General features: G+C 35.5%; 1 protein-coding gene across 1 annotated transcript in view; it reads right to left on the reverse strand.

The window, feature by feature from the left end:
* Positions 1–5511: 5511 nt before the first annotated feature.
* grinaa (glutamate receptor, ionotropic, N-methyl D-aspartate-associated protein 1a (glutamate binding)) overlaps positions 5512–27797 on the reverse strand; it is a 65470-nt gene continuing 43184 nt past the window's right edge. The window contains exons 3-7 of the mRNA XM_028818002.2: positions 18671–18786; positions 16791–16991; positions 15893–16021; positions 13795–13938; positions 5512–7713 (exon numbers count right to left, since the gene is read on the reverse strand). Coding sequence (XP_028673835.2) covers positions 7564–7713; positions 13795–13938; positions 15893–16021; positions 16791–16991; positions 18671–18786 — 740 coding nt within the window. The 3' untranslated portion in view covers positions 5512–7563. The remainder of the gene's footprint in view (positions 7714–13794; positions 13939–15892; positions 16022–16790; positions 16992–18670; positions 18787–27797) is intronic.

Consider the following 27797-nt stretch of genomic DNA (forward strand, 5'->3'; position numbering starts at 1 on the left):
ATTTTCTATGCTGCGTTATGATGGGCCAGTAACATCACTGGCACAAAGTTTGACTTGGCAGAGTGGATCTTAAAGCTAGGTTAAGGTGTTTAGCTCCAAAGCTCTGTGGAGAGTAGCTTCTATGCCATAGAAGGTTTATGAGCTTTATTGTTCCACAAACAGCAGATGGTTTCATACTCTAAAGAATGTGGGTTGTTAGCTTTCAGCTTTCAAAAAAGACAAAGTATTGTCAGTTATCATCTAACTCCAAAGAGAACAAAGAGATGAATACAGAGTTTCAAGGAACATGTAACCTCTGGTGATTGGATCAATGTCACTTCCAGTTACAGATCCAGTGCCTGCTTATAGGTACCCTGTTTTGTCCATCACATCCAGCCAGATTTCAGTGAGAGGTTAGATGTCTAAAATTAACAAATGTCAATTTGGGCTCTTTTATTGTCTGAAGGAGTCTCTGCAGAGGTGTAAGCTCAACTCTGATTTATACCTTTTTTATCAGATAAACTAAAGGGCTAACTAAAGTGATTGGTATGAAATGTAGTTAGGCCTTTTACATGGGAAGGCATTTTGTGGGGTGTATGTGTGTGTATTTGTATGTAACATCGGTGCTGGCGAACTTCAACAATTCTGTTAAATTTGCTGTTTTACCTGATCTTATGTGTAACTAATAGCCTAGCAGAATAGGTGATGCCAACTTTGTACTATATAGGCTTGAAAGAAAAAAAAAAAATAAAAACGAGTGTAACAGCGAAGTAATTTAACAGTACGGGTATGGTGCAGGACAGTCAGCACAGCAGTAAGCTTTAATATGGTCAATAAGGCTTCATGGTGTTGCAGTATTGGGTTTGAACTCCAGCCTAGACGCTGCCTGTGTGGAATGTGTACACTTTAACCTTTTAACCTGTATCTCAGAATGGATGAATAGTAACTTTCTCAAATTAAATAAAGAAAAAAACAAAATCTTAGTGATTGGCAATAATGGATACAATGAGGCTATTAGAAATAAACTGGATGCATTAGGATTAAAAGTCGGAGGTAAAAAGCTTAGGGGTAACCGTTGATTGTAATCTGAATTTTAAATCGCATATTAATCAGATCACTAGGACAGCATTTTTTCACCTAAGAAACATAGCAAAAGTTAGACCTCTTATATCATCGAAAGATGCAGAGAAATTAGTTCATGCGTTTGTTTTCAGTCGGCTAGATTACTGTAACACACTCCTCTCAGGACTACCCAAAAAAGACATCAATCGTTTGCAATTAGTGCAGAATGCAGCTGCTAGAATCCTTACCAGGAAAAGAAAATCCGAACACATTTCTCCAGTTTTGATGTCACTACACTGGTTACCTGTGTCATTCAGAATTGACTTTAAAATTCTGCTTATGGTTTATAAAGCTTTAAATAATCTCACCCCGTCTTATATATTGGAATGTCTGACACCTTATATTCCAAATCGCAACCTCAGATCCTCAACTGAGTGTCTCCTTAGAATTCCAAGAGCAAAACTTAAAAGAAGTGGTGAGGCGGCCTTCTGCTGTTATGCACCTAAAATCTGGAATAGCCTGCCAATAGGAATTCGCCAGGCTAATACAGTGGAGCACTTTAAAAAACTACTGAAAACACATTATTTTAACATGGCCTTCTCATAACTTCACTGTAATTTAATCCTGATACTCTGTATATCCAATTCATTATAATAACTATTCATTCAAAATCTGTACTAACCCCTACTCTCTCTTCTGTTTCCTTTTCCGGTGTCCTGTTGGTGGTGGCGTGCGCCACCACCATCTACCCAAAGCACCATGATGATCCAACAATGATGGATGGATTAAAAGCCAGAAGTCTGTATGACCATCAGCATCAAGTGACTCTGTGAAAACCCGAACTACAAAGAGGACTATTTCATTTATGTTAGGTAGAATGCCCAGAGGGGACTGGGCAGTCTCGTGGCCTGGAACCCCTACAGATTTTATTTTTTTCTCCAGCCTTCTGGAGTTTTTTTTTGTTTTTTCTGTCCACCCTGGCCATCAGACCTTACTCCTTTCTATGTTAACTAATGTTGTCTTATTTTAATTTCTTATTTGTCTTTTATTTTTCTTTTCTTCATTATGTAAAGCACTTTGAGCTACTTTTTGTATGAAAATGTGCTATATAAATAAATGTTGTTGTTTACCCACACATCCCAAAGATGAAGTGTGCCCAGTAATGGACTTGTGTCTTCTCTGAGGCTGAGTGATGTTCCTGGTATGCAGGCCGACTCCTGCCAGTCCTGAACTACAGCAAGTGAGCTGGACAATAAACAGACAGACTCTGGAGCAACAAAAATAGAAGCAGCATGTATGATGTTATTTATCTTGACTTTCAAAAGGTTCTGCTGATATAATACAGATACAGCTCATTAAACATTTTAATATAGATTTGCCTAAGACATAAAAAGATGAAAATAAAAATTTTAGACCCTTCAAGTAGACTTTTAAACACTTTGAAAAATACTAATGAACAGTAAAGTATTCAGTTAAGAGTGAAAGGAGATTCATTGATAATTAAAAGACTTATTTTTATTCATCATTCAGTGTAATTATATATTTTTTAATTCATCACTGCCAGCTTATTTATACAAACAATTAGAGCAAGGGGCTCACAAGCTTAGTCCTGGCTCCCACTAAGGTTGAAGATTTTTTATTCCAGCTAGTTTCACAATCAGTGAGTTGCTTTCCCTTTGATTGATCTTATTGTTTTATTCACTGATCTTTAATTAGCTGTAAAGTTCTGTAGCGTGAAATTTACATTTATAATAAATTAAGATTTATTTTTGTCATAGCTTTAAATGATCAACTCTGATTTATTATTTTTTGTAGTGTGAATTGCTCTCCTAATTGTATCCAAAACCAGACATTTAATGATGAACAGAGTGGACACAGGAACAAATGACACTAAATGCTGGTAGACAGCGACTTCTGTTATCCACTTGTGTTCTTACTATCAAATAAAGGATTAAATAACCTAAACTAAAAAAAATAGAACAAAATGTTAAACCGCAAGATAAAAAGAATGAATTCATTCTCTGCTAACACACACACAAATGCTTGCTTCATTCAGTAATGATTCAGCATAACCAGTCTAATTTCTGAATAGACACAATAAAATACAGAAACTGGGAAATAACAGCTTACTTAATGGAGGTGTCCAAATAAAGGAGAAGATGATTACGACAAAAACCCACTGTCACAAGACAGCCTGGTTCACGTGCTCTTAGTCAGACGGTAAATGGTAAATCTGAGTTGTTGACTCTGAAACAAAATGTAAAGGCTTGATGAACTCGGACAATTCAGACAAAACAATGCTAGAGTTGTAATCTAACACAGAGCTTTTGCCTTAGTCAATTGTTTAAAATAAAACATAATCTGGTCAACCTGAAATGCCATTTTTTGGTCAAAATGCATTTGAATCAAACTGATTCATATTCAATATGTTTATCTTGCTTTTTATTTCCACAGAAATACATTTTATAAAATTTTATCTTTAATTGCATTATTTTTTTTTGCAGATCAAGTAACAGATCAAGTGAACAGACTAACTGTATGTGGGAAGGTAAAACGTCACAACTTGGAGCTCTGAATAGTCCACGACAGCATTTGAACTCAGCACAAAGCCTGAACAGTTTAACAAAGCACTGTATATTGCTTACAGTGCTTCTGTACCTTTTAACCCTTTGCCTGTAAAACTAGAGAAGGTCTCCCTTCTGTTTATCAAATCTGTTAATAACATAAATATTGGCATGCAGTCACTGTTAGCCTCATTTAACTTCCCTTACTTCAATTCTAAAGAAGCCTGAGTTAAACCTTAAAGGAATACTCCACTCAAAAAGCATATATTTATTTTGTTACTCATTCCATGTTCAGTAGTTGGTAGTGATGGCCAAGAAAAATGTACAAAAGTCAGGTTTTCATGCAGAACTGAGATAAAAAAAAACCCCAAAAAAAAAAAAAAAACACACACATACTGAGAGAATAGGTATCTATGGCGAAATTATTTGACAACAGTAAACAAAACTGTCCAAGAAACAAAAAATCATAACACTCATGTTACACAATCAATCAAGTCATCCAATCAGATGCTCATAACGTCTCAACACATAGACTGCCTTTTAGGCAAATCCTTTGTTGCTCACTTGGTCCTTTAGAATTCCTCAATAAATTCTGAATTTATGAAAATACTTTGTTTTTGGTTGTCAAAACAACCCAGAGATTTACGGTTAACCTCTCTTTTATAAGGCATTTTTGTATTTTGCTTGTATTTTCAGTTCTTTTTTGAACTATAAAGCCTGCTAAGCATTTTGGGCCTTGGTTGGCTGAAGCCTAGTGTTTGGGGGCTGGCAGTATGGGGATAAGGCTATTTTTTGGTAGGTTTATGAAGGTCTGGGCATGCTTACAGAGCTTGTTGGAGGCATCATACCCCTTTTACCATACCTAAAACTCCAAATTATTACACATGCCAAATCAACCTGTCTTATGCCCACAACAGGCCATATGCATGCATTTTAGTTAAAACATTGTTAGGTAAATAGTGCTGGAAAATCAAAACATTGTACACAAGAGGAACCTCATTCAAGGGGATCAAGCTTTTGAACTGGGGTCCGCTTCACCTAAGATGGAGAACTGGATCTTTAATTTGAAAGCTTTATCCCACGTGAACATGATTCCTCTTGTACACTGCTCTGATTTTCTAGCCATATTTAACACAATTTTCCAGCAGGATTTTGTTAATATTTTAGGAAAAGCTAATGAACCCATTAGTAAATAACTGCTTAAATAACCAGAACACTTGAAAAAGAAGATTGAAAATAATTATGAAAATTTTTTTAAAAAGTAGGATTAAAAAAATTGCATTAAATTACCTTCACGTAACATATACTATATTTAACTGTTCACCACCTTTCTTTAAAATTTAGCAAACCCAGTTTTGAAATTCCTGGGTCAACACCAAAAGAAACTGGGAAATAATTAAGTAAGGTGTTAAGGTAGGAATACAATTAAAAGCAGAATTGGTTGGGACAAAACCTGTAGGCACATGGATTTTTCCAAGACTGAACTTGAAAAACCACTGAATTAGGAAATTAAGTGGAATGAAAAACCTGGAACCACTGCTGCCTTCCAGTTCCAATTTGAACACCTTTGGCCTGCTATGAAATACACAATTAATACTTTTTTTTGCCTTAGCTATATCTCAGTGTGAATCTTGATTATTAATTTTTACAATTCTGCTTGTAAGAGAGTTAATGAATTAAGACACTGCACAAAATCAGGCAGAACAGTACCTAAACTGCTTATTTTGATCTTTAAAATGTCCTTGTTTTAACATTATGACACAAGCCATTAGTTTGGGCAAATATGACAAGTACAAGGAATATAATTTATCATGGGAACTTTTGCCCTGTATTATTTATTATGGATATTTATCAAGTGCATATGTACTGGTTATATTTCAACAGCTTTAAAATTAAATGTGACGTGGAACTGCCAAGTTGGAAACTTTATTGCATATGTATCTCAGAAGTGGACAACTTTACATACATTATAAAATATAAAGTAAGCAAGAAAACCTTCACTTAGTGTTTTTACACATTTCTTTTAAACCTGCTTTAAAAACAAATTCTGCCTTTTATACATAGGTACATGGAACACAGAAATCTATTCAGAAGTCAAAAATTCAAAATTAAAGGTATATGCATTTTCAAACAATTATAAATTATTGTTCAAAAGCTATAAAATACACAATGCACATGAACAAAGACACATGCAGGAAATAAAATTCCTAAAATAATTATGTAAAAATCCAGGAGGCAATACTGAATTGCTCAGAATATATTGAGCATTTATTCAGCATACACTGCACACAATTCAGTTAGAGTAGAGCAAGATAATGATACACAGGTTAACAGGTATCTGATGCAATTAGAATTATCACGAGTCTACAGAAAAATCATTGTGATCCATTAATTCATGTGTTTAGTCATTAAGCTGTGAGCTGCACATCTGTAAAATCTCCTGTTTATACTTGAATTAAATCTACAACAGTAATGGTATACTAATAAAAGACTATAAATTAACCATTACTTAACCTGGAAAAATATGCACAGTTCATTTCTCTGTTAACTTATGAAATGCAAATATATTCATGAAAAAGTATGCATTTTCCTTTTTCTTGAGTATCTTTACCAAAACAGTACATGAAAACTACTTCAACTATTCTGTAACAAAATCAGACTATGTTTCTAAATCCATCTGAAAATTTACCCTCATACAGTATTATATTTGATATAACAAACCATTTAGTGAAAATTCTAAAATGCTCTGCAAAAAGCAAGATGGGAACTCTGTGATTCATGAAAGTTGCCCTATGATTATAAAATATTAAATGGAATGAATTATATACATCTACAAACTCTTTGATTTACACTTTTCACAATACATGACATCAAAAGCTTAGTGTGATTTTAAAAATAAAAAAAAAATAAAACAAAAACCACCACCACCAAAATATAATACATCTATGCAAGGTTTTCACTCAGCTACTTTTAAGTGTTTGTTCTTAGCTATATAAATAATATTTCTATAATATACATACTTTTTCCTTGCTTGCATGTTTATCAGTATAATAGGAAGAATTTAATTTATCTTCAAGAGCTGTGCAAGACTCATAAATGCATCAGAATGAGCATGAGGTCCCAGCTTTATTTATCACAAGTTCAGGATATCTGAATTACAATTGCATCTGTATATACAAGCTACCAAGAGTGCAGCATACCAAGAAAAAATATTAATTAATGCCTGGATTCTGCAAAGAATCAAAATGTTCATCCAGTGCACTGGCATAGCAGTTTAATCAGCCAATTTCCACTGGAAATTAGCAATATCAAATGTTATGATTCAGATTAATATTATTCCTTAACCAAGTTACCATGCAGAGCATAAATCTTAAGAGTAAAGAAAAAAGGAGTGAAAGCAAAACTACAATCATTTATTCGTAATAAAACTGGTTACTAAGAGGATCTATGAAATTACGTTTTTCAGAAGCACTGAAGATCAGAAATTATACTTAATACTTTCAGTTAAAATGAAAATCAGTTACTTAACAGACACATTTTCAAGGCAATGAATACATCCTGAATGTCCTAGGCTCAATATACAAACGTCTGTGTATGTGTCTTGGTTACAAGTCAATACCAGATGTAATGATTCGTGAGGTTATCAAGCTAGTGGTAATTAAACAAAAAACATTGCCTTGATTTATAGCAATGTCAAAAATGTAAAATAAATAAAACCAACACTTTAGAATAAACTTAGTTAAATTAAAAAAAAAACAAAAAAAAAAACATAACCCTGTTTAAAGGGATTTCAATTCACTGTAAAGTATTTCACAGCAATATTAGTAACCAACACAAAAACAAGACTGCTCTGTGCATACAGCATAAGCTCATATGTATTAATCGGAGGAAGATATGAAGGATTTTTCTCCTGCCTCCACTGAACGTCAATGCATACTGTCCATAGCTTCTTAGGCATTCACTCCCTGGACCGGCCAATTATAGCTAGGATGTAAAGAAAAATGTTGATTATATCAGTATATAAATTGAGGGCTGCAAAGATGTACTCCTCAGGACTTAAAGCCAGTTGTTTATTTCCAAGAAGCAGCTGGGTGTCCACAGCCAAGAACTGAAATGAAAAGAGAGATTTGTACAGTTACAATTACATAACAAATAAAAGCACTTTAAACATTTACAATTCAGTACACAGCAATAATGAACTGGATATGGTAAATTTAATTACCCACAAACATAAATTACTCACAAACTGAAATTTGAATTAATCTGCTACATATTGTAAAGTTTTAATAATTTTAACCTGTAGTCTTAAGGAAAGACGATGATATGGTCAAGTCAGGATTCCCAGCCTAGCTCAAGTTGAAAGTGTACTTTGTTATCTTTGTTTTTTTTATTTTTTTATTACTGTTTATTATTTTCCTTTTAGTATAATATTGTTCTATTTATTTATTATTTGTTTATGTATTGTCTGTTCACTTTATTCTATTTAGTTTCTATGTATACTATTCAATTTTCTTATGTTCCTTGTGTTTGGATTCCCAAGAATCCATCACTGTTGCCAGTCTTATAACGGCAAATTAGCAACTGATGTCTCAGACAGTTCATTTGAATTTGCTCTGGTGAATTGAGGTGGTTCTTGTGAGAACTCTGATTTTCTTTGATTTTTGCTCAGGTACTTGACTTCTTTCTTGTTCATGTTTCTTGGATTAGTCTTGATTTAGATGTGGAACTTGTCCTGGATTGCCATTTAGGCAAGTTCTTATAATCAAATATTTATTGGTCTTTGTCTCTTGTTGTACTTTTTCCTTTCCATTCAATAAATCCTTATTTATAAAGATTTCTTCTAGCCTTGCTAAATACAAGCCTTTCCCTTGGTGGTGCATTTTGAGTGTGTTTTGGGGTATTACAGAATATATTTTTGAACTCTGAGAGTGAAGGTCAAAGCCAGTCAGGGTGGGAGTGAGGGTGCCTTTTGGTGCATCTCTTCTGGTCAGGCTGGTGGAATTCTGCACTGCTTCTCTGGGTGTTTCTGAAAGCCACACACCACCTTGGCCACTTGTGAGATAAATCACAACAGAGGACAAAGACTATTTTTCTAATTCAAATTACAAAGCATCAAGACTTATTACGACACATGAAGGTTTAGCTTTTTTATACCATCTTTCCAGAAAGTCCCTGTAACTCCCTTAAATTTGTCATATGTTTGCTAAGCTGTATGTTGAATATGTACCTTGCTGAAAATCCATCCATCCATTTTCCAACCTGCTGAATCCAAACACAGGGTCACGGGGGTCTGCTGGAGCCAATCCCAGCCAACACAGGGCACAAAACAGGAACCAATCCTGGGCAGGGTGCCAACCCACCACAGGACACACACAAAACACACCAAGCACACACTAGGGCCAATTTAGAATCACCAATCCACCCAACCTGCATGTCTTTGGACTGTGGGAGGAAACCTGAGCACCCGGAGGAAACCCACGCAGACACGGGGAGAACATGCAAACTCCACGCAGGGAGGCCCCGGGAAGCAAACCCAGGTCTCCTAACTGCGAGGCAGCAGTGCTACCACTGCGCCACTGTCCTTGCTGAAAATGGCAAAACAAATTTGTGGTAATGTTGTGGTTACTGTTTAATTACAAACCTTCATCATAAACATGAGACTCCTCCATGAAAACACATTACTTGGATTTATTCTGTGCCACATTCTTTTTTTTTTTTTTTAAATATAGAACTGAGAAATTAGAGTGAAAAGTGAAAGAACTTACTGACGCTATTCAATCTGATTTGGAAATTTCTATTCAGAACATAGTACTTTAAAGTGGTCATTATCATTGTAATTGTCAGAAACTGAAACTTTCAACAGCATTAAAATTTTTTAAAAACTTAGCAACAAGAACAACAAGACGTGTAGTACTTTGCTCCACATTCACTACGATGGTTAATGCACAAATGCAAGCCTAATACATTAGATGTAATTACTGTACAAGTAACACTTTATAATTCTAGCTTGATTACATTATCACATCTTAAATTTCACTAGAGAAACTTTAAGTAACTTGTGTGGATCTCTGGATAATGTAGCTATCATCTATATATATAATTCACTAAGCCGCCGACAAGTAGCCACCCATGGAAAGCACGCAAGACAGCCACGGCCACCAACTCTAAGACCATTGGATACGACGACAACTCGCAGAGCCACGCCCACCAACTTGGATGCGATGCCTCGGAAAACACGCCATCATTTATGTTCGTTTGAGCTACAGTCCACATGCACCTCTGAGCCACGTTGACTTTTCGGTTACGATGCACGACCGCGTGCACAATACAGCAATTCGCATCCGCGACAAACATGCGTCTTCTTAGATGGTCCTGCAGGAACATGGAAAACGTTTCCACGCCCACCAACACTCCTTATTCCCCGGCCCACGTCCACCCTCGCTCTCTAGGCATTCACACTGCCTGCTCATGTGCCCGGACGCTACAACTCACCGACCACCCCGTAAGTCGCTTTCGTCTGTGCTAGGAGTCCACATGCTCCTCTGAGCCACGTTGACTTTTCATTATTCTTTTCGGTTACGACACCCGACCGCGTCCACCATCGAAAACCATGAGAAAGAAACAACGAAGCTCCGCCCAGAAACTGCTTCAAATGTATTTCATGGAAACAACACTTCTTTCAATGTTATACAGATTCCTGCATCAGGTAAGTGCACGCACGCTACACTGAATGGATCAACGTATGTCTACCCGGCGCAGAGAGGCGTGGGTGAGCCGTTGAACCCCATTCGTGCTGGAAAGCTGGCTGGCATGCGTTTGTTCCCCACGAACGGGGAATTCCCAGTAAGTGCGGGTCATACACTCGCACTGATTACGTCTCTGCCCTTTGTACACTCCCCCCAGAACCCACGCTACTACCATGGTCGGGTGACTTGGTGGATTATATATAGAAAAGCAACCAGAACCGCAAAGAACAATGAAAAGTCTACGTGGCGCAGAGGTGCATTTGGACTGTACCAGAGACAAAAGCGAATGAAGCGCTGTTTGGAAAATGAACAGTCAACGTGACTCACAGGTGCATATAGACTGTGCAAAGACGAAAACGACTCAGGTGACGAGTTGGGGGTGTGCACATGAGCAGACAGTGTATACTGAACTAGCATGACGGAGGGGGCGGAATGGGCGTCCTTCCCCTCTCCTCCCGTTCCGCCCTCCGCGCCCGAGTGGGAGGAGAAGGCGCAACGGCGGTCCTCCAGTTTTCAGTCACGGACAATTGTATGTTGGTTCGTACTGTACATTGTTACAATGTTACTTTTCTTGGTGGTTTATTAAATTACAGATTTTTCAACTGTTATTTTTTCCCTTGTGCTTAAAAATCATTAAAAAAGCGGCCTGATTATGCAGCGTTGGCTAGTAATAAATAAAAATGCACAAGTAAATCTATCAAATACTCTAAAATGTTCTTTTATACAATGGATGATGTGTATGATTTATGCCTAAGTCTGCTCTAAACAGGATATAAGCCACACCTTAGTTGGAATATGTAAAGCAAGCACAGAGGCCTGACATTGGGAGTAGGCTAGATACACATACCCTGAAAACAAATAACAGTGCCAATAGGGAACTTCTTAATACTGTAACATCAACAAGGTTACAGCAATGGTGAACTTTAATTGTTCAAATATTCACTGAGAAAGCCTATAAAACAGTAAAACACAGGAATATGAATTTACAGATTCTCCAGTGAATCATTTAATAGCTCGGTATTTCAAAATACAAGAAACAGGAAAAACCTGTTGCGTTATTATTCTGTAATACACAGGACAGAATGAATGGGTAGAGAAGAACACAATTTTTACATTGTTTTGGCAGTGTATATACAAAAACTAAAAGTTAATTTTAATTTCAGGTAAATTTTGAGCAAACGTGGTCCTTACAAGACAAGAATGATAAACTTTTAAATATATTGACAGTTAAGGAGGAAAGGAGTAATTTTAATTGAATATTACACACAATGCAGGACAAGTTCTTTTCAAATTTTATATGTATTAGTAAATTTAAGAGAATTTTGAAAATAATGAAGAATTAGTTAATAAAGAGATTATTCAGGTGCTTTATCTTTTACAACACAATTAACTGCATCATTAACTATAGGATTTATGAGGAGGTGAAGGCATCAGTTGAAAAGGTCAACAAATGGTCTAGATTCACATTTCTCTTAAGGTTTTGAAAGTGAAGATGTCAATAATCTCCCAGTAGCTCAAGAACTATTAAGAAGGTACACTATGACAGGGAGATAGCAGGGAGAAAAGAGCTAGGCTCCTCCTGGTAACTCTAGGCCAGTAATCTTAACACATATCACAGGTAAATTTATGAAAGCAACTATTAAAGAAAAGACTAAGCAACAAACATACAGTATGTCAATATAGGTGTATTACTGTTAGTAGTCAGCAACATGAGCTTAGACAGGGGAGATTTGGTAATATGCTAGTAATCAAAACATTTGATAAGAGGGGCACATGTAATATTGTTTATGATAATTATCAAAAATGTTTTGAAAAGGTATCACACGTGAGGCTAATGATCAAATTAAAGGTTTGGAGATCAAAGTGAACTATGTAGATGGGTGGAAAATTATATCCAATACAGAAAGCAAAGGTTTATGGTGAGAGGAATATTTTTCCCACATTATACCATCAGTGCTTAAGCCACTGCAATTTTTAATCAGACCTTGGTACAAAATGTAACTAACCATCTGTTTAAGTTTGCTGATGACAATTAACGAGCTGGAATGGCAGACAGTATACATAATCATTATAGCACTAGAGAGACAGTCTTGAGAAGAGAAACTTGACAGATTCCATGAATAATGGGTATGAGCTATAATAAAAGAAGTTGAATATTTCGAGTTTAAGCAAACACAGATTGAGGATGATCGAGGAAGTGTTCAAAATTATGAAGAGAATTATTACAGCAAACTCCAGATGTTGCTTTAGAAACAAGTTCATCAACAAAAACAGAGGGTCATGCATGAAAGTTGATTAAAGGTAAATTCTGCACAAATGTTAGAAATGTTTTCTTCACACAGTAAACATAGATAATGACTGGAATGCAGTGCTAGGGATAGGATTAATTTAGGGTCCTTTAAAACTTGATTGGATGATATTTTGCAAAAAAATAGATGAATACAGAATGAGATACATCTGACTAAATGGTCTGTTCTCGTCAAAAATTGTTTTTATGTTATTCTGTTGATGTATATTGTTTCTGCACAATGTTCATGGACAGCCACAGAAAATGAGGTGATTCAATTAAACAATGAAAAACCTCTGTGTGCAGAGATGAATACCCAAATGAATTTCCTAAATGCAGAAATAGATAAGGAACTCCGAGTATTAACGAGTCAAGAGTATAATTTTATGTCATAGGGAGGCACAGTGGCACAATGGTTAGTGCTGCTGCTTCACAGATTAGGTCACATTCTTGGCCACTGAGCATATCTGGCAGATGCTTCCCTAGACCTCAGGAACATAAAGACTGCTGGATCCTTATAATCCACTCAAACAAAATCAGCTTTTTCTTCCTCATTGCCTCTGCATTTTTGGCTACCTCAAGATTCACATCATGGAGCAACCTTTTGATCTTTCTTGGGCTTTTACGACTATTTTACAATCTTTCTGAAAGCCATGCTGCTTAAGATAATGTGAGAACACCACCATTGACAAGCTGAGTGAGATCCTAGGACAAGAACACACAAGTACACTTCACTGTAGCCTGTGGATGCAGCTCTGTTCCACTCGAAAGGCTACCATGACAGAGCAGTCCCTGAACATGTGAAAATGATTGTGACTGTAATTGCACATTACTGACATCTAGACCAGCCCTGAACATCCAGCCATGCTCAATTACGCAGGCTACAGGAAGGTAGAATTACTGTGACTGTGATCAGGTATAAGTGCTAGTAGCGCACATCTGAAAATCATTACACACTCTGTTGTCATAATCACTAACTTCCAATAGCAAATATATAAAAAAAAACACATTTGACACATATTTAAATCACATGATCTAAAGTTACTATCAAAATAAACTGTTCAGTTTATTCTAATGTACAAATCAACATACACATAATGCAATGAGGCTCTGCTACAATGCTCTTAAAAAGAATGAACTTAAAATAGTTACTTACACAGGTGAACAGAAGGGCACCTAGAGATGCATACACAATTTGCAAGATTTTGTTCTGAATGAAAATGGCAAGAATGCCAAAAACAAGCAGGACAATCAGACAGACGAAGAGAACACCTCGACAAGAGGTAAAGTCATATTTTGTCTACAACAAGAAAAAAAGCACAGTTAACCAAAAATAGTTAAATAAACTGCCAAAACATTATAATTAATTATCATGAACTGCTTTCAGATATATAGCACATTATTTTAGATTATACAAAAATTACATAAATGTTGTAACATTTGTGCTTACTCATTTAAAAAGGAACAGTATTTGTTGCATAAGAGAAAAAAAGAACATTAACACTAAAGTGTATTTTTGCATACCCTAGTAAAAAACAACTGGTAATTTACTGTTAAAAAAAGTTTACTTTTGTTAGTTACTACAGTACTGTATATATTAACAACATATGCATAAATCCTAAGGAATGTTTTAGGGGATCAGACACATATATCCAGAGAACCAAATGTAAGTAAGTACATGTCAAGTATTTATTATGCATACTGAAAAGGATGGATATAACTGATACTATTCCTGATAGTTGTGTACAAACAACATCTTCACTTATAAATGTTCCTGAAATTAAATCAAGCTGTTTTCAGTTGTCATAATGTCTCTGCTATTTGTGTGAAAACAGAGAAATCAATAGATTAATACTATATAGTTAGAAAACCATATCCAACATGTTCATTCCAAAAGTTGACTTTCTTGATATCAGTAACTGCAATTTCTCCAAATAAAGATTCACTTACAAATCTATCATACAACTCAGCTGCAGGAGGTGGACAAAATAGCAGGAATTCCTAACTATATATCAAAATGAAAGTCATAAATGCAGTAGGGACAACACCTGCCTTTAGAACATCTTCAGTCTTTCTTGGAATGCTGTCATACAAGTCATGAACTATGTGTAGGGCGACATTGCATAACATTTTCGTTAATGATAAAGCAACAGAAATGCACTTTCAATTCTGTGGCAATTTTTAACACTGTACCTTTGTCGCATTGGCAACTATCCTGTGAAGTATTCATCTATCTTTTTTAGTTTGATTCAACTGGTGATCACTTTCTCTATGCCAATGCACTTATTTGACACATGCATTTTTTTTTTTTTTTTACATTGTTCTCCTTGACGCATGAAATCATTTTGCAGCTTTTGTGACCAATACACCTGTAACTTAAGCACTGACTATTTGGCATCTTTGGAACTCTGTTAAGCTGATGTCACATCACACATATTCTAGTCGGAGGGCATGTCAAACTTGATGACTGCCGTTGCTGATCTTGTGGCCCGAGAATGTTGTTTGATAAGACTATAAATTACGTGATGTCAAATTAAAAGATTGCATGATGATTTTCCAGCAGTTTTATACTTTCAAAGAATCGTGACTGTGCTCCTTTTTCTGGCAGCCAACAACATGCTGCCTGAAGGAGACAGTGCTATATGAAGGGTTTGCAGGTACAGTGAGTTCAGCCACAACCTCATCAGACAGATGAATCTTTCTACTCCAATTAAGAGGTCCAAAACATGGCAATTCCTTATTCCTTGTTGTTGCTTTATATGCAGTGTACTTCCAGCTGAGTGCTCATTTGTCATCAGCTTTTGCATATGCAATGGCCACCCTGACAAATGTATAGGTTAGATTTTGGCAGGGTGAGTTGCAGACGAGTTGGATTCGCTGGGTATTAACACTATGCAACTGACAGTCAAGTCAAACTGCTCACTGTCAAACCTTTTTTTACAGCTGACACACGCTCTTAATTGGCAATAACCCTAACATGACTCGCTTTTGCAGCTGCATTTGTAATTCTGATTCAGTTACTTCAAAGGTTAAACTATTTGTGGTGTTTACTGTTATTTTTGTCCACCTGCTGCGGTTTGTCATTAATGACTGGATTAGATTACATTTTAAAAATTTTGATTTAGCTGTACCACATATTTCCTATCCAAACGTGTTTTAAAAGATTTTCAAAACTAATGCTTGTTTTATAAAATATACCATTACTGGTTAAAAGCAAATATTAAAAAGTAAATCTTTACATATTGATTAAATACCTGTAAAGAGAAGAGGACTACTGTGAAGCAAACAACAACAGTGATGCCCACAGCCATTATCACAGAATCTGTATCATAGAAACTGGCAATCATCCCCACCATATAAGACATGCTGAGTGTAAGAATTGACTGAAAAATGAAACAAGAACAGGAAAAAACATTCAATATATTTGTCTAGGTACATTTACAGTACCTAATTTAAACATTACTGATGGTTGTTCTTTTGTGATTGTCACATTTGAAACTATGCAACTTCAAAACTTGATTAGAGAAAGATCTGCAATACTAAACGTCTTCAAATGTTAGTAAACAAATACACATTTGAATGCTAGATATTCAAGAATAATTTACAGTAAATAAGGCATGCTGCCAATTAAAAAAAAAATCAACATACCCTTTAAAACATTCTTTTAAAAACTATATGGCACAACAGCCTAAAAAAAATGTAATGTTTTAAGCATTTAGCAGGTGTGCAAGCTCAAATAAATAGTTTGCAGGAATTTACTTCCTGAAATTTCTTAAGTCATTGATATTTTATTATATCCTGGCAGTAGTAATTTTATTGTTACAATTGGTCTCAGAGAAGGATTCATAGATGCCCAAGTTGAAATGAAAGTGAAATCTTGGCAAAAAGCCTTCAATTTCCTATTACTAATTACCCTTACAGCTTTCCAAAGGAAAGACAACTCAATGCATTCATAATTACTTAAAATTCAACTTATTTAAGGAGAAAAACAAGAGAATCATACTTATTTAACTGTGAAACTTTGTGTGCATCAGGGATACAACTAGATATGTAATTTTTTTTTTTTTGCAGTTTTTGATCCCTTGAATCTAAGTAACAGTATTCCGCCTGGCGTTTAAGTAAAAATATTTGATATTAAAATGATATACAAACCAGTGCAATTAAGTTCCATGGGTGTTGCCGCCGGAATTCTCCACAACAGCTCAGTACAATAAGAACAACAAAAAAGACAGCATATGAAACATAGTAAGTCCAAGGATGCATTCTAACAAAGAGTTTTGCGTCTTCCACAAATGTGAACACAGCTACAAATGAGAAGGTCACTGTCAGTTGTACGGTCAACACCATAAAAACCTGGGAAAAAAGAAAACACTATTAACATATCCTGCCATGTGTTACTGACTACAGCCATTACTAGAACTGCTCTGCAATACTTTCTCTACAAATATGTATGAAAAGAAAAAATCAGATATAAAACAGGTGTAAAACATTAATAAACCAACATTATACAATATATTGATATGCTTGGTCTAAAAGTATATATTGACAAGAAAAAAATTTGTTGTAATTAAAAGAAAAACAAAATTTTAATGGTATTGGGTTCTCCCAACAAGCATTTTTAGATCGAAAAGAATAAGCTTGGACACTAAAAGAGTACAAAACCAGCTATACAAGTATATTGTATATATTAGAGATGCACTAGACTGATGAGCCAATAAACAAATCTGCTGAATTCTTGGCATATGATTAATAATCAAATTATACAGTAATTTACATGTTGTTGTTGTTGCGAATCTTGTGTTAAAACAATGTGAGTGGGGCAAAAAACTGAACAAAGAACAGCAAAACAGTCATAGTGACTATAACCCTCCAAACTATCTAAATACTTGTTTGTCTTTTTTGTGATGCACATGAACAAGATTCCCATTCTCTCTACCTGCCCTGCTGCAAAATGACAGACAAGTCTTGGTAGAATCAAACTGGAAAGAAAATGCTAGAGAGCAGTGGTTTTCAAACTCAGTCCTGGGAACCTACTGTGGGTACAGGTTTTTGTTTCAACCAGATTCACAATCAGCAATAATAACTGATTTTATTCCACTACTCATTTTTCATCACATGGCTAAAGATACGAGGGTGAGATTTACAAGGTCTTATTTCTGGTGCCAAGTGTCTGTTCTGGGAAAACAGACACAGGGGAAGTTACACAGGAGCAGTACACCTGTTACACTGTAATGCAGGTGTGTCTAAGGTGATCTCAGTGAGGCCAAAAACCTTCCATGGAACACAAGGGTGAACTTTATTTTCAATAACAGAATATACCATAAAAGAGACATCAAGATCTACTGTCTATCTTGGATTTATGGAGAAGTTATAAGAAAGATTACAATAAAGATATTTGAGTTGTGGTGGCTAAGTGGATGTGGCTTTCCAATCCTTCAAAGTCCATTCTTATTATTGTGAAGCAGAATTCACAAAACATTGGCTTGCTCACCCACTAATAGGAAACATAAGTTATGTTTACAATAGACTGTCATGAATTCTACCACAATGATGATATGCTGTTAAAGGAGAAATAATGCAATCCCTCTTGTACTGTGCATGTTCACATATTTGGAGCATGTGCTTGGTTGAGATGCCAGTTGGTTCAAAACTAACACCTGCAGAAATATGCCTTTAAAACCATCCATCCATTATCCAAACCGCTATATCCTAACTACAGGGTCACGGGGTGCCTTTAAATCAGAATCATAAAAATAGTTACAATACATACCAGCATAGCAAGATTCTGGTAGGCAAGGATAGCCAGAGGCTTTCTTCCTATGACATTCAATGTGGGGTTAGCAAATGTAACTGGTGCATCTCTGATATATACTCTAGAAAATTTGAGTTACTCCTTCCTAAATTGTAGGCCAATTAAGTCTTTTAAAAAACAGGGTTCAGTAGGCTAGATACAGAATCATGTCTAAAGTCTTCAATTGATGCATCTAAAATAAAAAAGATAAATGTAATTTATGAAATTAAAAATGCCTTGCCTTGCGAATAAATGCCTGTCGAATTAATTTGTCATCCAATGAAGAAGAAGAAAATCCTTCATTGTCGTAGTAAGAAGGTGGCATGTCTCCATGGTATCCAGGGCTGTTTAAGGGAACTACCACAATATATATTTAAAAACAAAGAAAAAAACTCTTTAGTAGCGGAAAACAAAAACACATAACATTACATAGTTATTCCTGTGTGTGAAAAATAACCCTGATGTTCACATATGCACAAAACACTTAAAATGTTGTAGAGAACAGACAAATGCTTTAGACAGACAGATTGATAGACAGATACTTTATTAATCCCAAGGGGAAATTCACATACTCCAGAAGCAGCATACTGATATAGAAACAATAAAAGTTTATCCTGAACTAAAGAGTAAAAAATAAACTGCCAAAACATTATAATTAATTATCATGAACTGCTTTCAGATATATAGCACATTATTTTAGATTATACAAAAATTACATAAATTTTGTAACATTTGTGAACTAAAGAGTGATAAAAAATGATCTGCTCAGTCTGTCAGTGGATCAGGACAGTGACACATCACCTTTTTCTGAGTACACCATGATCATGAGCTAATCTAAGACCAGAAATCACTTTTTATTTATCCAGGAAACACAGACACAGAAAGACATCATGTGTGTCACATAAAAATGAACAAACAGACTGCACTCACCCCCCAAAACATACTGTATCACTAAATCCGCTGTTCACCACTCTTGATTGTAATTTCATTCACTCAAACCTAATTCTAACACCAAATCCCCTTAAGAAATGTAATTTCTATATAGTTCCTCTCCATTCTGAATACCATTCTTGAGTGCTTTAAAAGTATATTTTACAAAATATTTTCAAAATAAGAGCAAACATCGGACAGATAACATGCTCAGGATCATATTTGGAGTTTGAACCAGTTCCTTTAATTTTTACCATCTATCTCATTAGTCAATGGACATAAGGAGCTATAGACAACTGAGGTAGCCATCCATAACCATGTATTCCATTGCTCCAAAATACCTACTGTTCTCCATTTACAAATGTGGTACAATAGTCAAAAATTTGACAGTGGCCTTTTTCCTGTTATTAAACATTGTGTTGCAAATCTTGAAAAATTATCATTCAGCTTTGAGACTCCTACTCTCAGAAACAATCTTCCTAGACAAAATAAGGAGACTCTAGAAATTGAGACTGAATACCCATTTGTTCTCTTTCTAGCTTTTAATTACTGCTCCTTTCACTTATAACTTTTGAAGGTTATTTCTTTACATTATATTTTGCACTAACATGGACTGTTGTGAAAGTTTTATCTAAATTTTATATTTTTCCCCAAAGCTCAGTATTGGCACATTGTTAAAAAAATAAATAAATAAAACACAAAGAGCAGGTGTATGTAAGAATTGCTTGGAGACAAACTGGTACTTACCGAAACCCCCCCCCCAAGGCTGTCTCAAGAAGCTTGCTTCAAACCTTCTGCCTGATGCAAAAACAGACTGTGAATCTCTGCAAAACTAGCATATATCAAGAAACACCCACTTACCCTTTTAGTCAAAGTTTTGTTTTCATAGTCAATCTATATGTTAATTTGACACAGGAAATTGCTTTAAGTGAAGAACTTTTTAAACATAACAAGAAAAAAAAAAAAAAAAAAAAAATATTATATATATATATATATATATATATATATATATATATATATATATTGTGGCAGACGATCAGGGATCCTGCCCAACCGGGACACCTGGAAGAATGGACCAGGAGAGGGGCACTATCTTTCCCTGGGCGCAAGAGGGCTGCCCCCCTGGATTCCATCAGGGCCACGGAAATGGAGCTGGGAAGCTCAACCCTGAAGGGGCCCTGTGGCCACCACCAGGGGGTGCCTGGACGGTCCTAAAGCCCTGGAGGACAGAAATTCTGCCACACCAGGAAGTGCTGCTGATCCAGGAACTATGTACGCCCGGAGTGCTTCCGGGTGCAAGGGCAGCACTTCCACCACATTAGGAAGTGTTGCCAGAAGACCATCACTGAGCACCTGAAGCACATCCGGGGCAGGATAAAAGGAGCCGCCTCACTCCAATCAGGGTGTCGGAGTTGGGAGGAGGAAGACGGAGCTTGCAAGAGAGGAGTGGAAGCGGCTGAAGAGAGAAAAGGACTTTAGTTTAGTGTGTTGGTTGTGCACTGTAGTTGTGTGTTGTGTCACAAAATAAATGTAGGTGCTGTGGACATCAGGTGTCGTGTCCATCTGTGGCTAGGCTATATATATTCTCTCACACACACACACTGTTCTTGTTTTAAAATGGGTTTAAAATGGGGTCAAGGGCCACTGGTCCAAACATGAAAACAAAAGCCTAAAAACTTATATCCAGTCAAAGGTTTTGATCAGAGAAAAAAAAAAATGCACCATTTGCCTTTCTGAGGTATGTCTATGACAACAAAAGAAATTAGAAGTCATAAATTTTATCAGGCTCTGTCTGTCCTCAGGGAAGGATACGTGCTGTCTGTTTGTTCAGTGACCATTGTGGGTGGAGTTTTCATGTAAATACGGAAGTGAATTAAACAACACAAAATCATGTACTTGTCTGAAGCTGTTTACTGGAACATTATGCTCCTAATAAAAATTTGAAATTAAATATGAAAATAAACTTAAACAAACAAGTGTTTACAAATTTCATCAACCCCCTAATATGGCAATTGTGATACCTTAGGCTTGTCTTAGATTTAGGCTGCATATTTTCCTCCTTTTGTCTTACCAATTCTGCCTCTCTCTCTTTTTCATTTATCTTCAATCTGTTGGAACTTCCCATTGGTATATCTGGCTCATTCAGCAATGAGGCTAAATGTATCCATGCCCTCATAGCTGGGCATAATGCTTAAATAAAACAGCAGATTATTTAACCAAAATCCAGAGAAAAAAAAGTGTACCCTACACTAAGTGCTCAAATCATTCGCAAAAAAACAACGGCACTTACTGTATTCACAAAATGGGCTACTAGAAACAATGACCCTAGGGGTCAAAGTGTGCTATGGAGGAAGAAAGTCAACGAGGTGAAGAGCACTCCCCAACTTCTTTTAAATTGGCAGAATCTCACATTTTTTTATTACTGAAAACAAGATGGATATACAGTGGAACCTCGGTTCACGAACGTCTCTGAACACGTACAAATCTGGTTACAACCACAAAGTTCACCAAACTTTTGCATCTGTTCACGACCTCAAACTCAGTATACGAACAAGCCAGATTCCCTTTCGGTTTGTGCACGCTGATGATTTCCGCACGTGTTCAGTCTCTCCCTGTGCAGCGAGCGAGCGAGAAAGAGAGAGAGTCACACACACACACACACACACGAGACAGAGCGAGCAAGAGAGCGAAAGAGAGAGAGGGTTGGCCGGGTTTGTTTTTAAAGAGACTGATTCGAGCATTGTTTTAACCTCGTTGTATTTAATGAAGACTTTTTTATATTGGATTTTAACCTCCACTTCACTTCTGTTTACAGCGATCGGTTCGTAGCGTGCATTGTTGCAATGTTACTTTTCTTGGTTGTTTATTAAATTATGGATTTTTCAAATGTTCATTGTTTTCCCTGTGCTTAAAACTTATTAAAAAAAAAAAAAAAAAAAAGTTTTTTTAGCGAGAGGTTCATAGCACTATAGCGCGAACTCTTGCAATATTAGTTTTCTCTGTTGTTCAAGGTTTTCTCAGTGTTATTCAATGTTTTTACATTTAGTTTACTATTACGCTGTGCATTCTATGGTATTATTAACTATATCTGTGCTTAAAAATCTTTAAAAAAATATATTTACATACAGTTCGTACAGTCTGGAACGGATTAATTGTATTTACATACAATCATATGGGGGAAATTACTTCGGGTCACGACCAAATCGGGTTACGACCAGAGTTTTGGAACAAATTACGGTTGTGACCCGAGGTTCCACTGTACTATTTTACAATATGTGTGAAATTTCAAGATGTGCATCAATACTATTAAACATTCTTGTTTAAGAATAAATATATTCTGTAAATAAAAGGCTTTTGTTTTCAAATTAGGACTGGTGTTGTGTAAACACCATTTTAAACTATAAGAACAGGCACAGTATTTTTTTTTTTTTTTTTTTAACAAATGCTTTACTATAAGTTTTTCTGAGCATTAAATAAAATCTTCAAAATCTCCAGCACTCTTCATAAGCATATTTACATACACTCCAGCAATATCACCTAGTGACAGGGAGTGTGAGGGGAGGGGAAAAAAATAGAGCAAGGATCAGAACAGGAAGAATTTAGAACAAGCAGGGTTAGAAGCTTCTGTTTGCAAATGGCTTGGTTTCAACAGGGATGACAGTTCAAGCAGCACAACATCAAAACATAAGACACATTAGTGCATTAGAAGAGACCATTAAGCCACAGGCCCTGCCTAGGAAAGACCTATAAAGTGTTAACTGTTTCGCTATATACCTTATTTGCAGACAAGCAGCAAGCGGACAGAAATGCAGTGATTACTGCATTGCAAAACACAGTTTCGCTACTTAGCTTGTACCCTAAAAATTCTTGTACTTTTTCAGTAACAAGTAAATAAACTAACTACTAATTCACATTATACCAGAAAGAACACAGCCATTCAGTGTAAACTCTCTGTCCATTTCACATAGAGTTCGCTCTGTGTTGAATACAAACATCAGCATTTGTAATTTTTTTTGTGAATTATTCAATATTTATCAGTAATGTGGTAAAATACATTACTGGTCATTTTATTTTATCCCAAATAAAATTAAGGATATTTACCGTATAGTGTATTAATTTTTCACAGGTTTGTCATTGATAATTAAATGGAAATTATTTTGAGTAGTAAACAGAAAAAATGTCATTCCCACAATGTTGTGAGTCTGAATTAAAGAAAGGACTCACAACCAATGAATGAGGAGGAGAGGAGGATCTTAAACTCAAATGCAGAGCATAATAATTATAATAATAATAATTCATTACATTTATATAGCGCTTTTCTCAGTACTCAAAGCATAGTGGTAAAGACATCTTTACTGTTTTTGTTATGAATGCAGCCTTTCCAGGAAGTAACCATTAATACAAGTTTCCCAAAAAATATAGACACTTTGCATGTTTTGACCGTACAAATGGATATCAGACAAGGGGATTATACAACATGATTTGGTCTAACTAAAAAAAATGGACAAAGCAATATAAATGCAAATAATTTAATTACCATTTCACAAATAGATGTTACAGTTCTAATAAAGTGCACAACATATCATAGATTAAAGAAAAAATGTGCACAAAGCTGCATTAACATGAATAACTTAAATACCATTTCAAGCTGTTGTAACATGCTGATTCACCTCTGCTTTTCAAATACTTTAAATATAGCTCTGCTAAATATTAGAGCACTAACCTGCAAGACTTTTTTACATTAATGACTTTCTCTTACTAAGTGAAATGTGGCTTAGTTCAGATGGTACGGTAGTATTAATTGAAGCAGCAACTCTGAATTACAACTTTGCTCATTCAGCTTGCCAAGGCAGAAAAGGCAACAATTCAGCGATTATTTACTCAAACAGATTAAACATTAAAAATGCCAGTTTTTGTACTGTCATATCTTTCGAGTATATTGCCATTGTTACTCAAGTAATCTCCCAGTCTCTTGTATTGAATGCTTATAGACCTCCAAAATATAGAGTCTTTTATTAAGGAATTCTCACACTTACTATTTAATAATAACTATGACAGGTTCCTAATTGTAGGCGATTTTAAGTTTCATGTGGACAACCAGAGTGATCCAAAAGCAAGAGAATTCACAATTTCCAGCACTCCTTTGATCTCAGTCAGCACAACAGCCAGTTCACACGATAAAGGAGGATACACGCTGGATTTAGTGATTTCAAAAGGATTAAAATTTGATATGAGGCAGGTCGTGGATGTTGGTATATCTGACCATTTTTGCATTTTATTTAATGTAGAAATACTGATAACTACAGCTAATGAGAAGCATATTGTTTAAAAAATTTTTGATATATCTGCAGCTTCAATGTTGCTAATATTCTAAACAATTAGTCCAGTTGTAGTACTTACCTTAATAATGCTAAGAGTGTAAATAGTAAGGTAGAAATTTTTAATGCTAAGGGGAGAACTGCAGCTGATATAGTGGCCTCTGAAAAGACAGTTAAGAAATTTTCCAGCACTATTATACCCAAAGAGTGTCTAATTTAAAGTACCGTATACACGTATACAAGTTGGGTCTTGAAACCCCAAAAATCGATCATAAAAATCAGACCCTGACTTATACGGCCATTCAAAAATACAAGATTTTTTGAATGGTTGTAGATATAGATTAGGTAACTGTTGATTCTTATTATAGGTACGGTAATATAAATTCGTAAAAACAAAACGTTATGTTACAAAAAATGGGTATATTTATCATAAATAAACTTTATTTTACAAAACAAACAAAATTGCAACAGAATATCTAGGTATCTTACAAAACAAACAAAATTGCAACAGAATATCTAGGTATCTTACAAAACAAACAAAATTGCAACAGAATATCTAGGTATCGGTAGGTATTTTATTGTATTTAATCTTCCTCCTGATATTGAAACCTCTTCAAAAACTGGTTCATCCTCGTTATTTAGCATTTTGTAATAGGGATCCCAATCATTTAATTCATGCTTGTCTTCCTTCTCGTCATCATTCTCCCATAAAGCACCATCTTCTGTGCCGTACATTGTATTTGAAATTCCACATTTTTAAAATGATTTTATTACAGTTTCAACCCTGACTTTCAACCATGCATTTAGAACAAATTGACACAAGGTATCTAGTGATGGAGCTCACATGGCTCCACTTTTTGTGTATGATTTTTCACCTTCTAACATCTAGTTGTACCATTCTTCTCGTACATTGTCTTTAAATGGTTGTTGAGAGAGGTGTCTAAAGGCTGTAAAATGTAAGTTAGTCCTCCAGGTATTACAGCTGCTATGTTTTTTTTTTTTTTTTTCTTTTAATAGTGACTTTGTTCTGTCAGTTACATACATGACTGCGAAACATGTCCCACACCAACAAACTTTTATTGAATATGCCATTCGGCTATTTTCTCCATACATTTTCCATCCATAAATTTATCCTATTTTTGTCAATCCAACCTTTTTCGTGAACATGCATGTAGATTCCAGGAGGGAACTTAATTTTTGGTTTTGTTTTCCTCTTAAATTGGAGTCAATTTCGTTCTATCGGCTAAACATGACAGCACCACTGTAAATTGTGTTTTCTCATGACCTGTACTCTGTACCAGAACCGATTTCATGCCTTTAGTGTCCACTGTTCTGTTGCCCAACATATCGAAACACATAAGAGTCTCATCCACATTTCCTATATGGAATAAAATAAAGTTTTATTGTTTCTTCATCTTGATAATGTACCGCTGAAAACTTAATAACTTGTCTTCTAAATAAACAGGCAGCTTCTGTGCTATTTTAGTTTTTTTGACATATCACTAAATCGTTTCTCTTCATGAACTAGGTACACCATCCTGAAGAAGCTTTGAAATTATTGCACTGATCTGGATGCTCTTTGGACCACTTCAATGCTTCAGTTCTTATCATATTCCTTGTAATCACATATCCATTCTGCCATTTGGTGATATGATTTTCCAATGCTGGCTATGAGGCAATGCCAGTTCACAGAGCACACTTTGTCTTGGGCGTTTTTCTTAATACATCTTCTTGCTTCCTCCAATCTCACACCAGTTTCTCAGACACATCAAATTTTGTCGCAGCAGCACAGTTACCAATTTCTTTCGCCACTTCAGCAACTTAAATTAAAACCAGCTTCATATTTTTTTCTGATCAAACACTCCATCATAGATAAGGGATGCTCTTACGATAAAGGTGTATGAGGGTGTGAGATACAAAAAAGAGAAAACAGTGCAAATGTTGCTTCAGAATAGTTCGGGTATTACTGTGTGGTCAGTGTGCTCTGTGGTTACTCTCTCAGGTGGGTATTAGCATATCATAATCTCTTGGACCAATAGCGTGAGTTTTCCGCATTCGTCTTATATGACTGACATTATAAAATATCGGAAATTATTCAGTAAAATCAAGCCCCGACTAATACGCGGGTGAACTTACACTCTAGTATATACGGTACATGCTGAAAAGTTGAATGTAAATGGAGAAAAACTAAACCAATTCCCTACTATGAAATATTGAAGGCAAAAATAACCGAATATAACAACACCGTCCACCTTGAGAAGCAGTCTTATTTTTCTAATTTATAAATGATAAAGCTAGTAATCCAAGAGTTTTATTTTCAACTATTGATCGTCTTTTAAACTTAACTCACTCAATGGAATACCTCCTAAAACTTACTAGTGAAACTTGGGTGGCTTTTTAAAAACACAAAATAAATGATTTTAGAAATAATATAGTACACCCCCCCAAAGTTAAACCAATTGAATCCCAGCATGCCCTTTTAAGCGAGTTACATTTTTTCACTGGAATGGATCGAACTAAACTACATAGAATAATTTCTCAACTGAAACCCTCCACCTGTGTCCTTGACCCAGTACCAACAGGCTTTTTCAAAGTCTCCAATGTCCTTATTGATAGTGGACTTGACATAGTCAACTCATCATTAGATACGGGGTCCTCCCTAACGGTCTTAAAACTGCAGTTATTAAACCTCTGCTCAAGAAAAATAATCTCTACTTCTTTGTCTTTTACAATTTTAGACCAATTTCTAACCTGCCTTTCTTAAGTAAAATTCTAGAAAAGTGGGTTATTAAGCAGCTTAATTATTAGTTGAATAAGCACTATATTCTTGACATGTTTCAGTCAGGTTTTAGAACAAGGTATAGTACAGAAACTGTGCTGGTTAAAGTAGTAGATGATTTGTGTGTTAATGCGGACAGAGGCCATATATCTGTTCTTGTTATTTTGAGTGTAGTACTTGACATCACAGACAACAGTACAACTTACAAATTGCCTTAGGCAATGGGTGGGCTTCTCTGGCAGGGTCTTAAATTAGATTCAGTCTTACTTAACAGGTAGAAAATTCTTCTATTATTCTTTTAATATTATCGCCTTATCGTAATTGTTTTCCTTTCCATGTAA

Source organism: Erpetoichthys calabaricus, chromosome 13, assembly GCF_900747795.2.
Source record: "Erpetoichthys calabaricus chromosome 13, fErpCal1.3, whole genome shotgun sequence".
Lineage (NCBI taxonomy): Eukaryota > Metazoa > Chordata > Cladistia > Polypteriformes > Polypteridae > Erpetoichthys > Erpetoichthys calabaricus.